The sequence below is a fragment of the Stegostoma tigrinum genome, chromosome 13, assembly GCF_030684315.1.
Source record: "Stegostoma tigrinum isolate sSteTig4 chromosome 13, sSteTig4.hap1, whole genome shotgun sequence".
Classification (NCBI taxonomy): Eukaryota; Metazoa; Chordata; class Chondrichthyes; order Orectolobiformes; family Stegostomatidae; genus Stegostoma; species Stegostoma tigrinum.
Genome location: NC_081366.1, coordinates 55283951 through 55298075, shown reverse-complemented (window position 1 = coordinate 55298075; position 14125 = coordinate 55283951). Strand labels below are relative to the sequence as shown.

Genomic DNA, 14125 nt, shown 5'->3' with positions numbered 1-14125 from the left:
AGAACGCTGTGAAAGCTTTTCTTGTTTCAAAGCCTTTAAATCAAGGTGACTGGAACAGAAGTAATCTAGAAAGTATGTATTCGACATGTCAGGCGACAAATTTATTAAGTGCTATATTCCAGAGTGGAATTTCCATTCGCATCATCATAAATATCATGCCAAAGAATGCAAAAAAATTAAACATTTGCCGTTCAGTTTTTGGCTTTCAGTCGAAATGGGCACGTGCATCCCAATAAGTTAAATGTATTTACGTGTGAGACATAATTACAAAAATCACTGGTTTTATTCTGTATGGTTTGCGTAGGGCTATTCATCTTCCCTGTTCCCCCCGCTCCCCCATTACTGGCAGTGAATGCTGACAGATTTCAAAGAGCAAATTATTCAAAATCTTTAGTAAAAATGTTTTTAAAGGCCAAAGGTAACATTGGTGAAATGAATTATTGATAAATGTCAAAATGGAATACCTGAGTATGTGATTTGTGATATCTGGTGCATGTCTTGAGTGTGAGCGTGTTTTAACCCCTTGAATCCAAGGAACCTCGCACTAAAAACGTCGACTCAAAAGTGAGATTACGAAAGGCATAAAAAGAAAGGTTTGTACCTGTACAGCGCCATAACAAGACATTTCAATCTGCTGTCGAGCCAAAAAAAGTATTATTTGACATGCAGAATAGGTGACTGGTTAAACGTTGGAATTTCCCCCAAACAGCAGCGTGATATTAAATATTCGGCAGGTTACCCGCTGTTCTTCGAAATACTGCAATGAGATATTTTACCTCCACCTGACAGACCAGGTGGGAGGAGCTGGATATAATGTTTCATTAGATAAAAACCAATTCTAGTAGTGCAACACTTCGCTGTTGGAACCACAACTTTTCATTTTATACATTAATGATTTAGATGAATGAACTGAGGGCATTTTGGCTAAGTTTGCAGATGATACAAAGATAGGTAGAGGGACAGATAGTATTGAGGAGGCGAGGAGGTTGGAAAAGTGTATAGACAGGTTAGGAGATTGGGCAAAATGTGAGAGATGGAATGCAATGATGGAAAGTGTGAGGTCATGCACTTTGGTAAGAAGAAAGAGGCATAGACTATTTTCTAAATCAGGAGGAAATTCAGAAATCTGATGTACAAAGGAATTTGGGAGTCCTAATCCAGGATTCTCTTAAGGTAAACTTGCCAGTTCAGTCAGTAGTTAGGAAGGCAAATATGAATGTTGGCATTTATTTCAAGAGGATTAGAATATAAAAGCAGGGATGTACTCCCGAGGCTTTAGAAAGCTCTGGTCAGAAAAATTTGAGAGTATTGTGAGCAATTTTGGGCCCTATGTCTCAAGAAAGATGTACTGGCCTTGGAGCAGATCAGAAGAGGCTCCTGAGAATGATCCCAGAAGTGAAAGTCTTAATATGTGGTGAACATTTGAGGACTCTGGGTCAATAGTCAATGGAATTTAGGATGAGGGGCGAAACCCAACTGAAATTTACACAACACTGAACACCCTGGACAGAATGAACATTGGGAAGATGTTTCCATTTATAGGAGAGAGTAGGACCCAAGGGTACAGCTTTAGAGTAAAGAGAAGACCCTTTTAGAACAGAGATGAGAAGAAACTTCTTTAGTCAGAGTGGTGAATCTATGGAATTCATTGCCACAAAAGGCTGTGCATACCAATGTGTAGGTAATATACTTTATGTATATGTGAGACAGAGATAAATAGCTTCTTGATTGTCAAGGGGATGAAAGATTATAGGAAAAAGCTGGAGAAACTTATCAGCCATGATTGAATAGAGCAAGAGGCTGGTTGGGCCGAAAGACTTAATTTCTGCTTCTATGAGTATGGTCTTATGGTCTCCACAGGAATGTACCATGCCAGCCTTGATTTTTGCGCTTATTTCCTAGACTGGAATTCAAAATCTCCAGATAACGAAAACGTGTAATTCTCTTCACCAAAAAGTATTGAATACTAAGCCATTTTTAAAGAATTAATAGATTTTTGACAGCTGAAGAATTAAAGAGATGAAAGATAAACGTGGGTGTATGGTTTTGGGACACCGATCGACATGATTTTGAAAGACAGGCATGTTCGAGGAACAAATTAGTCTTTTTCTTGTTTCTAATGTCCTCGTGAGAGTTAGCATCGAAATCAGATTGCGACGCCAAGGATTGAGAGTAACGAGTTTACAGGCCAATTTGACTGTGAATAGTTCACAGGTAAATCTGCTTGTGATCAGTGAATTGAGAATGAACAGTTTACAAACTGGTCTAATTGTGATCGTGTGGAGCCGTTTCTATTGTAATCCTGTGGATTGAGAGTCAACAGTTTTACAGGCCGGTTTGAGTGTGATTTTGAGGATTGAGATGAACAGTTTACAGGCGGTTCTGATTGTTGGGAACGCTGCTGATTGGTCCTTCGTCACAAACGCTCCATTGTGATGTTGTTTGGTTGCTGCGGAAGCAGCCGAGTTGAGCCGAGTTCTGATTGGTCGTTGCCGAGGGTGTGTTAGGGTAGTGCTTGGATTGACTGCAGTGGAAGTGAAACTCCAGTTTGGTGCTGCACATCGAAACTGGTCCTACTCGGAGAGAGCTTCCACCCGCCTTGAAATACACACCGAGTCGTTTTAAAAAAAACTGTCGCGCTGCTTCATTGCAGATCCATTTGGAACTATCCCTTTTATATACCAAGCTATTGGATGTACCAAGACCGTACTCCCTGTTCTAAATCTACGCCGCTGCATATCTGTCATATTAAAAAAAAGTTTTCTGGATGGTAGTCTTTCATTAATTTTGGATAGAAGCAACATATGTCATATAACATAACTTCAGTCGCACTCGATAATAATTCCAACAACACAGCGAAAAACGTAAAGATAACTTAGAAATCCGCAGAATCCTGAGAAATGCTCAGCAAGAGGTAATTTCAATTTTTGACTTCAAGTTAGGTTTCTCGTGAGCTTGATCGATGGCATTTAGATTTCGGTTGAAACGTAACAGATGCCATTTCAATGTGGGTCAGCATTAGACATTTTCTGAATTATTATCAATGCTCTGCATTCGAACTTACAAAATTCACCAATCAGCTCACTTTGGTGACAAGGATTTATTTAATGAAGAATTCAATTAAGGTAATACATCCGGTGGATGGTATATCTTTCTGCAATACTTATACAAAACTTGTAGGTATGATTAAATGATAAAACATTCAGGTCCAAAAAATTGTTGAAACGTAAAGGCTTGCCCACACCTGTTAGTTGATTTATAACGTAAGGAGTTGTAAAATTCAAATGACAATGATTTATTCACAAGAGGATCATTAACAGACATTCTGCAGACTGCACTGACATGTAGCACAAGCTTCAATAACATCTGCTGGACACATGTTGACCACTACCAGACAAAGAAAAATTGCTTAGTAACATAACGGTCAGCTACTGTTTATCAAAAGCACATTGTTCATTCGTCTAAAGCTAACTACATGTTTGCCTAGATCTAGAATCGAAAACATTCATGCTAAGTACGATATCAGAAATATTTAATCAATTCCGCACAAATCCGAGCTATTCGCTGCAACATGGTTCACACCAGGAGTTATGGAGTAATAAAATGTACATTATTTTGTGTGTTCAAGAGGGCATGCACCCAGACTGAAATGTATACAAATGTTTCCTTCATCCCAGCCACATGGCCAGCATTGCAGATCTCTGAAGAATCCTTTCTGTCTGTTCTCTGAATGGAACAGCTGTTGATGGATGAATGATGTAACTCCTGCCAGGAATTACTAGTGCCTCTCGCGTCTCTATGGTTTCAGCCTGGCGGCATTTACTACAAAGTACAGAACAAATGGGGTGGGACAGGATGCTGCCTTTTAGCACAGGGTTCATTGCACAAGAGCCTGTCGCGTATTTTGGTATGCATCTCTCTTTTAATTGATCTTGCCCAGCTTACCTTATTGCATTTACGGTGCACGAGTTAAAATTTCATATATATATATGCCAGGTGTATGTTCACATTATATATTATATAGTGTATGTCTTCACTTTTTCCATGCATACGACTCAACGCAGCCGCCAAAAAGTGAATGAACAGTTAATGAGACGAACAAATTCAGGGAGAACGCATACAATGCCAGGATTCTGCATTCATGCGGTGGAGCTTGCCAGTCACTCGCGGATACAGCGAACTTCTGTGGATATTGCTGCGACGCAGCATTGTTTCAATCGTACAAAGGTTGCGCCTTGGTGCGTCCATCTCTGGCGTTATGGGAAGTGCAATGTGTGAAACTGTTCGGGCATTCAGCTATCTCACGCCAGAGTTAAAACGGCCACAATACTGACAGGGCCTGAGAGGATTTCTTGTTGGTTTAAATATTGTCTGTATGTGTGTTGGATGGTGGGGGGGGGGGGGGGGGGCGTTAGTGCAGGCATGAAATATATGACCTGCAAGGGTGGAGGGAGAAAAGCCAACTAGCAATCACTCTCAGAAAGAAATTCAACACTCGCTTGACGAGGAAACGGGAGAAACTGCACAGGGACTCGGAAGCGGCTAGATACTCGGGTGAACTGAATCATTCAAAGGGCTGGCACGGGGAGTATGGGCCGAAATGCCTCCCACTGCGCTGTATTCCCATCCATGATTTTACAAAAGGGACCTGGAAACAGCTTGAAGAAGTAGCGTGTTCTGAATCAATTCATGAAGAGGACAGCGGAGGGGGAGGGGGTTGGGTGGGTAGAGAGGCCACCTCAGGATTCACAGCAGAGAGGCTTCTTCCTGCTACAGGAAGCAAACGGGAACCCGAGTGAAACATCCGAACACGTGCCTCTGTTGTAATGTTTCAAACGTGTGCGGAAAGTTGAGAGCAGCAGCAGCAAGCAAACAGCCTCTGGACTCTGCACAGCAAGGTCCCGGGCTGGAATCCGGGAGTCTCCGCCATGCGCCTCCCATCCTGATTTGTCAAACTTGGGCATGGTTTCTAGGCGCCTGATTGGACCGAGCCAATGACAACACCTGCTTCTTGCCTTCATTGAAGTGACAGGAGCGCCAGGGGCTCCGGTCCGGGTATATTTAGAGAGAGTCAGCCCCTGTCTCAGAATTTCTGGTCAGCCCCCTGTGCGCTCACTGAGCTGCTCTCCTTGTACTATCAGTGTTGTGTGCGTGTGCGTGTGAGAGAGAGAGAGAGAGAGTGCGCGCGCGCGCGCCTCCTGGCCCCCAGACAGCGCGGCGATGGACTCTGTCATGTTAGCCCGTCTCCTCACAGCCCTGCTCACTCTCGCACCGCCTGAGCTCGCCCTGGGCACGGACGAGGCTGAATTGCTGGAAAACCACCACGAACGGGACAAATTGACCAACCAGCAAAAAGCTCGCCTCTCTTTACAGAACACAGGTATGTAACAGCTCTCGGCAGCCGGTCTACCGGAGAAAGCTTCAGCCTCTGCTGTGGGCACAAGTCTTGCAATGAATAAAGAAGCTTACCCACAGGAAAGAAAGGGCAAAAACTGTGCTATGAGAGAGGCAATAGTGGGATTAAAGCAGGAACCCATCTCAAATTTGCCCGCACTTTTTGATGTTTATGCGTGTAGCTCTTTCCACGAGCGGAGGTGATAGGCTGGAGGCATTTAGATCAATGCGGATTGAATTGAGAAGTAATTAAGAAAATGTTGTTGGGAATGCATTTCAGTAACCGCCTTGACACGAAAAACTAAACCCTACCAGTTTAGAGTAACACAGGATCAATTATTTATACACACCGTTTCTAAAGTATTAGACGGTTTTGCACGATCAGTTCCAAGAGATCATTGTCCCATGGTCGGATTGCATTGTATCACATTGGGAAGACTTCGTGTCGACAGCCACGCACACCTCGTTAGCATATTAACCCCTGGAGTACCTTGCAGGGAAGCGATGGAGGTGGGCAGTGGCTTGCAATGCCTCCCCTTGGGAATGAAGGAAAAAATGGTATCAATAAAGGGCACCGGGAAAATAAAACAGACAGAATCACGCTGCTTGACTGAAACCGGCGTTTCGAAAATTAAATGTGAGGAGACTGAACGGGATTCCAAAGAGTTTCCTGGTGGCGACAGTGTGGCAATGAGAGTTAGTAAAAGCGGACAAACTCGACTGCTCAATTTCCAGCTGATGTCTCCTAAGTAGTGGAACAGAAAGCGGCAGGGATGTAAGAATTCCCGTGGCTTCAGGATGCGGAAACAGGCAGGTTTCACAGGGAGCAGTACTTATGTTTTGTTCAGAAACCGTAGATTTGGGGGATAAGTCATGATCAAAGCACATTCCCGAAACTTTGCATCCGCTAACAGGGAGGATACAGATATCCAGCTCACTCATGCGGCAGCTTAGGTTTTTATCCGAGATACTCTGCACCTGAATGTACAAATTCATTAGTATTTGATAGGGCTGGGGTATAAATAAAAGGCTGCCCTTGTGTTGGTATAGCGCCCTTTTTTTCGATTTCGGACCACCCCCAAAGCGCGTTAAGAGCCATAAAGTTCCTCTGGAAGTGTAGCCTCGCCTGAGTTGCTCGGTTTTCATGGTTGCTCTCCTTTCGCGTCTGTTTTCAGCTGAAATACAACACTGCCTGGTGAACACAGGCGACGTTGGCTGTGGAGTTTTTGAATGTTTTGAAAACAATTCCTGCGAAATCCATGGACCACATGATATATGCTTGGCCTTCCTGCACAACGCTGGCAAGTTCGATGCCCAGGTAATAAATCAGTGTGAGAGACAGAGCAAGTCAGAGCAATATAGCGTAACTTGCCGCTTCCCTCCCACAAAACATTTTAAATTGATACCACTGCAATTTCACCACGTCAAGTTTCATTCTTAAAAACTGTTCCAGTTATTTAAAAAAAGATGCACTTTGGAGATGCCACCTCCCAACATAAGCTCTTCTTAATATTTTTTTAAATTGATGCAACTTTCTTTCACAGCCATTTTACAATTTGCACTCTTATAATCTGTCCAGGGTAAATCTTTTATTAAAGATACTCTGAAGTGCATGGCTCATGGATTGAGAATAAAATTCAGCTGCATCAGTCGGAAGTGCTCCACTATCCAGGAGATGGTATCTCAGTTGCAGCAAGAGTGCTACCTCAAACATGACCTCTGTTCCACCGCCAAGGAGAACATTAATGTGGTTGTGGAGATGATTCATATTCGGCATCTGCTTTCAAAAGGGTAAGTAATAAAAGAGGCTGGCCATGATTTGCTTACTCTGCAGCAAACAGAGTATAAATTGCATCATGTGTAAATATTTATGGTCAAAATATTACTATTCTGTGTATTCTGCTCAAGGACTACACAGATAAGACAAACGCAGTATTTAGTGTACTTTAAAGGTCACAGGAAATATGTTTAACTCATGGTTAGTGTATGAGTGTAATTTTTAGCATTAAACCCATTAGTAATCTTAAATTAATTTGTATACTTGCATATATTTTGTATAAGGGTTTTATTTTATGAAAAGAGTGAAATTTACACATTCCACTATTGGGATAAAATTAGTTGCATTGAAATAACTGGTTAGCATAAAAAGATAATAGCAATGGATTTTGCTGATGAAATCTAGTGTGTAAATAATCTTTAAAGGTTATATGAAAAGGTGCTTCTGCCATATATTGCCGTCACTGAAAATTGGTTTTTATTTTCACCTTTGAACTATTAAAATTCACAAGTGCCATGTGATTAATATCTGCTTTGTTTTTATTTTATATTTACATTTTTAAGGAATAAAACTCCAAAGTATATTAAACTTGTGGGTGAGAAATTCTAATTATGTCCTTGAAAGATCTTATTTATACTTTAACCAATGTTTGCAGTATTTAGCGAGTTGGATATTTTGTTTAACTTCATTCCATTAGAAATTTTAGTCTCAACGGTCAATAAACATTTAAATAAAAGTATCTATTTTGCAGTTCTATACATGAAGATAGAAATATAGGATTGTGAAGTCAATCCTTTTGAGTAAAATGTGTGATATGTTATAACTTATTTGAAGGTAGCTTTGTGAAATTTAGTTAACTTTTCCAAAATTGAATTTCACATTGAAATTGGCGAGTGCAACAGTGAGATACATATCACAAAATTCAGTGTTATAAACCCCAATTAATGCTGAATCATCTGGACACCATTTTGTATCCCAGCATTACAGTACTGCAAGCTCATGAGGGTTACAATTCTCTCTCAATTTCAATGATCTCAAATAGAAAATGTGTGCTTGTATGACCATTTCTTAAAGATCAAAAGGAACTCAGTTGTTATCTTCAATTTGAGAAGTTGTAGTAAAAAGCCAAATCTCAAAGTTCAGGAAACTGTTAGTGTTCACAGCACTTCTTTGGAATGTTGCAGAAAGTAAATAAAGGAAATAAGGTAAAACAAGATGAAGAAATTAGATAATGCTTGAGTTATAGGCTAACTTTGCCTATTTTAAATTTGTACATTTCAACATAACACAGCAGAGAGTCAGTTGGCATTGCGGAGCTTTCTTCTTGGAAATTTGTAAATTAGTTTTGACTGTAGGAAATGATCTAAAATGGGTGATATTGATATAACAACCCAAATCCCCATTTCACAGGTTTCATTGGAAACAAAAATAAGGCCTAGTGAATAATGAATGATTAATTTGCAATTGCCTATTGTAGACCATTGCCCAAAGCTGAAAATAAAAATCAAAGACAAAGGTTGAAAGTTCCATGAAGCTCAAATTTGAGGCCTAAGAAAAGAATGAAATGTGCTTGGAAACTGAGCAGTAAATTTGCATGTCAAGAGAGAGCAGTTGGGAAGGAGAGAAACTATGAGAAACTATACATACATTGCCTGCAAAAGAGAAAACAGGAAAAATGTTGACAGAACAGAGAGAGAGAGTGGGGCCCAGAGACAGAAATATGCTAAATGGAGAGTTTAGAGGTCAAAAGGAGAAAGGAAATGGTTATCAAGTCAGACCATTTCATGAATCCTGTTCAGTAATGACAGAGCCGTGAGAAAAGCCTCCTGGTTTAGCAACATATGTAAGAACTCGATATACATTGTTTATTCAGAGCATCTCTATAAATACTCAAACATTTGGTGTGAAATAGAAAGTTTCTTGGAAACAACTTTCGAAATGAGAGAATTCTATATTGAGGCTAAAGGAGATAGAGAGAAAAAATACTAATTTGGAGAATAAATAAGTATCAAATTATTATAGAAAATGATTTTTGTTTCCAAAAGCAAACTATTGCAGATGTTGGAGATATGAAATAAGAACAAAGAAATGCTAGAAATGTTCACCAGATCTGGCAGTATCTATGGAAAGAGAAAAAACATTTTTCCTGATTGCTGCCAGAACCACCGAGTACTTCCAGCATTCTATGTTGTTTTTCTAATAATTGTTGATTAGACTTCAGGGAAATAGTTAATGGAGGAAATTGACTGTAAATGGGCAGAAAAGTCCAAAAAAAAAATTTAAAATGTGGTTTTAGATTTTCCGCTGAGGGCTTGGAGAGGATGAAGATATTGAGATCTGTGATCCAATCATTGAAGTGTTGGAAAATTTAAAGGTTGTGTGTATTATAGACATGATCTGTAGACATTTTAAAGTAGAATAGAATCATTAATTAAGTATGGATAGCATTGGCTGATTGTAGATTCATTCAACCATTGAATTGAGAATGGATTTTGCTACCTTTTGTATTCAAATAGCCATCAAAACTAACCATGTTAATGCTTGAATTAGAGTATTGCATACTTGGAGTATTGCGTACAGTTCTGGTCACTGCATTATAAGAAGGATGTGGAAGCTTTGGAAAGGGTGCAGAGGAGATTTACTAGGATGTTGCCTGGTATGGCTGGAAGGTCTTACGAGGAAAGGCTGAGGGACTTGAGGCTGTTTTCATTGGAGGGAAGAAGGTTGAGAGGTGACCTAATTGAAACATATAAAATAATCAGAGGGTTAGATAGGGTGGATAGGGAGAGCCTTTTTCCTGGGATTGTGACGGCGAGCACGAGGCGACATAGCTTTAAATTGAGGGGTGAAAGATATAGGACAGATGTCAGAGGTGGTTTCTTTACTCAGAGTAGTAAGGGAATGGAACGCTTTGCCTGCAACAGTAGTAGATTCGCCAACTTTAGGTACATTTTAAGTCGTCATTGGATAAGCATATGGACGTACATGGAATAGTGTAGGTTAGATGGGCTTCAGAACGGTATGACAGGTCGGCACAACATCAAGGGCCAAAGGGCCTGCACTGTGCTGTTATGTTCTATGTCTATGATGGATCTCATGGGGTAAAAATTAAAATTGTGATACCAATGGACAGATGCATTTGCATAAAATTTCTCTACCATTTCTTTCGACAGAGATGTTAATTAAGTTAGTTACCTTTTTCATTAATTCATGACATAAGGATTTTATATAACATCCCTAATTGTTTCTGATACAACCGATGGCTTGCTAGGTCATTTCAGAGGGCACTTAAGAATCAACCACATTACAGGGGTCACGATTAAGCCAGAACAGGCGAAAACATTCCTTGAATAATATGCATGAATCAGGTACATTTTTCCCATAATAAAGTAATTTTTTTTAAAGTTCCACCTTTTAATTAATTAGCTAGTTGCTGAGATGGGATTTAAACTCATGTCTGCAGATGATTAGACTCTGTTCAATCTCTAGATTACTGGTCCCATAACATCACAATATGTTACTGTAGCCCTCAGATATTGTTTGCACTTAAATACCACAATACACTGGACTATGATCATGATGAAAATGCTGTAACATATATTTTTCATTATTCATGGAATGTGGTTGCTGGCTAAGCCACAATTTATTGCCCATTCTTAGTTGCTCAGAGAGCAGTTAAGTCAACCATATTGCCATGGGTCTGGAGTCACACTAGGGCTAGACCAGGTAAGGATGGCAGTTTCCTTCCCAGAAGAACTAGATGGGAATTTTCCAACAATTGACAATGGTTTCATGGTCATCATTAAACTCTTAATTCCATGGTAACCTGCCTGCTGGGTTGAGGGTAGGAGTGCTCCTTGAGTTTTTTTAAATACAAATTCCATTCCATGTCAGGATTCAAACCAAGCTCCCCAGACCATTACCTAAATCTCTGGATTAATAGTCCAGGGATAGTGCCATGGGACCATTGCCTCCTTAGATTCGTAAATCTAAGAGAAAGAGTTTCTTGGTCTAAATTAGACTATATACATATGCTGACATACAAAAAAGCTGTGTTGTGCTTATTTACAGTTAATGTGTCAAAAGTAGTGGATTTACCAACTGAAACATAACTGAAAGAATGTTTGTGTTGAATTTTTTTGAAATAGAGATAATCTCAAAAACTGTAGTTGAAATAAAGTTAAAGTCATGGTCTTCCAATATTATATTTAAATTTGGGGGGGAACATGTTAAGTGGTGAATAACATGCCATCCCCCACACTAAAATACCTTCCCATTTGCCTGCCAATCAGCTAATTCGACCCTATCACAGCCCTAGCCACCAATGTCCCAGGTTGCCAGAAGTTGCCAGCTTTTCAAGGGCTAGTAGCTTCTGTGTTCTAATGTCCACCCGTTGAGGCTGAATCTATGGGGAAATTTAGCAGTGAGATTGTAAGTCAATTTTATCATGTCATGGGGTTGGGCTTGTAGGGTGAAAGGTGGTCAAGGCAAGTGCTGCCTTCACCAATTCATGCCCTCTGCCCTAATCTGGGGGCACTTGGAACACCCCTACTCAGCTACAGGCAAGTCACCGTGGTTACCCAGTGGTTAACTAAGTGCATTCCTTAGCCATTGTAAAGGCAGGTGGATGGGAAAATGATTAGTAATTGATTACCTAAATGCCTTAAATGCTGGTGAGTAACAAACATTCCCAATGTACTTTTCTTTGTTGACCACAATTTTTAAGGTGGTGAGAAGTGGTGGTTTTTCAATGGGACTTGCACCATTATTTTCACTTCTCCCCACTTCAATTGCCACTTCCAAGGAGAGAAAAATTTAGTCCTAGTTATAACAAATAAGTTGAATCTTCTAAAAATTCTCCAATTCCTAACCAGAGAATATCTAATATGTTTTAAATTGAGGGTATACTCATATATCATTGCATTTATTTTTCAAAAAGGTCATACTTGGAGTTTATAAAGGCTCTGTTCCATTGTCATGAAGTCGTTATGGAAGCTGTAAAGAAAAGTGTGCGTTCACGATTTGGACAGAACCTTGCATTTCTAAGGCAGATTTTGCAAGAGGATTCCTGCTCTTCTCGCAAGCAGGCTGATCAAGTCACCCCGACAACAGCAGCTCCTGAGAAAAAGCAAGGGGAGAACCGTAAGGGCCACAAGGGTAGCTCTGAAGTAAATTATCTTGAGATTGAAAGGGAGAATGCTAAGAACCCTAAAGGAGAAAAGGAGAGAGGTGGAAGAATTCACCCAAATGCACGTGCCCGAGGTTCTGGCCAAGCTTCAAGGCGAATAACCGAGGAACGTACTCATACGAGTGACGCCATTGAGTTATCTGATATCAGAAGGTGAAAGGCTGTTAGTCTTGAGGACTTTCAATGGATCCATTTCCTTACATGGACATTCCAATACACATAGCCTAAAATGGGATTTGTGTTACATGCAAAATATTCTGGGAATTATAGTTCACCTCAGCAGTCAGCTTCCATACTTCACTTAAAATTTAAAAAAAAACCTACAACTTCTAGAATGCAGTCCAACATATATCCCATAATCACTGTACTTGAAACTAAACATTTATATCAATTATCTCACTCAACAAGTCACCTCAACAAACATGAAAGTTTCCTTTTTTAATTTAAAAACAAAATAAGAACATCTTTTATTTCAGGGCAAAATCTTTTATTATTGGATATATCTTGGGTAATTTTGTACAGGGCAAAGCTTTTGTGAAGGTCTACATGTTCGTCTACTGATTACATTTATTCTATATTGTAAATATTTAACATTACTATTTATTATAGTTGCTGTATCACCAATATACCTGTTGGATAAGGTAAATTAAACTATTTCATTTCCTGTGTTGTACATATTCATATCACTAGTGAGTTTTCTTACGCAGCATACTGTAATTTTATATCATTCTATAATTTTATTGGTAGTTGTTAATTCTTTATTTATTAAACACCTTAATCTATTAAACATCTTATTCAAGCCTAACAAAAATTGCATTTTTATTGGTAGTTTTAACTAGAGTATCATTAAATCATGCTGTTAACTGCTAACATATTGCTATCTGGTAGTTATTTAGTGACGCTTTCCTTTCGGTTTTAGGCCTATCCTGGCAAAATCAAACCAATGAATAGTAAATGAGAAAAAAAATAAAATATATATATATATGGTGTAGCATTCAATGAATTATTTCTATGCATTAATCATTCATTACATGTATAAATGAACACTTCAATTTTTTCTCCAAGTATACACTTCCAAAATTGTCTTTTGATTTTAACGAAGGCCCTCCAATCACAAAATCTTTTGGTGATTTTTGTCTGTACTTTTATTTAGTTAGTATATCCTACTTAAGATATGGTTTCTATTTTCCAAAATCTGACATTTTATTTCCAGACTTGTTCCTTCTGTCCTATCACAAATTGTTGAATAAAGATAAACTGCCTGATCTCACCATCCAATTGCAGTTATGTGCAACAATTGGTCTGTAATGTACAGGGTATGTTTGTCTCTGAACACTAAATGAACTATTCAATAACACCAGGATAAAATAGTCCTTACAATTTGTGTCTTTACCTTCAACTGTAATAGCTATGGGAAGTCATTTGTAATAACCTGATATAACAATGGAGAATGTCGTTTCACAGTCAATTGACCAAGACAATATGTTTTGATGATCTGATCACATGTGCAAAACTAGCTTAATTACCAAAATAAAATTCATGTTATCACTTGCTGATGTCAATGATATAAGTCTCTGAAAGAAATAACTAAACCTATTTTTAAGTATTTGCAGTATTGGGCAGACAAACCCAGAAAGTTCTGCAACTTAATTCTATTTGTATTGCCCATGTTTACATATTTTAAAAGCTGCCCTAAAACCACTCTCTCTCTCTCTTCTTTTGTTTCACTTTTCAAAGGTAGCCATTTGGAATACAATTTAAAACGT

The 14125-nt window shown here is 39.2% G+C and overlaps 1 protein-coding gene across 1 annotated transcript; it reads left to right on the top strand.

The window, feature by feature from the left end:
- The first annotated feature begins 4782 nt into the window (after positions 1-4782).
- stc2a (stanniocalcin 2a) lies at positions 4783-13903 on the top strand. The gene is made up of 4 exons (XM_048543351.2): positions 4783-5380; positions 6570-6712; positions 6974-7185; positions 12111-13903. The coding sequence occupies exons 1-4, from the start codon at positions 5221-5223 to the stop codon at positions 12514-12516; spliced, it is 921 nt and encodes a 306-aa protein (XP_048399308.1). The 5' UTR covers positions 4783-5220; the 3' UTR covers positions 12517-13903.
- Positions 13904-14125: the final 222 nt, after the last annotated feature.

Excerpts from the sequence above, each read along its gene's own strand:
- stc2a (XM_048543351.2), top strand. The coding sequence starts at position 5,221 with ATGGACTCTGTCATGTTAGCCCGTCTCCTCACAGCCCTGCTCACTCTC. Across the intron at positions 6,713-6,973 it reads CTGGCAAGTTCGATGCCCAG|GGTAAATCTTTTATTAAAGA; the intron begins GTAATAAATCAG and ends TAATCTGTCCAG. Across the intron at positions 7,186-12,110 it reads CGGCATCTGCTTTCAAAAGG|GTCATACTTGGAGTTTATAA; the intron begins GTAAGTAATAAA and ends TTTTTCAAAAAG.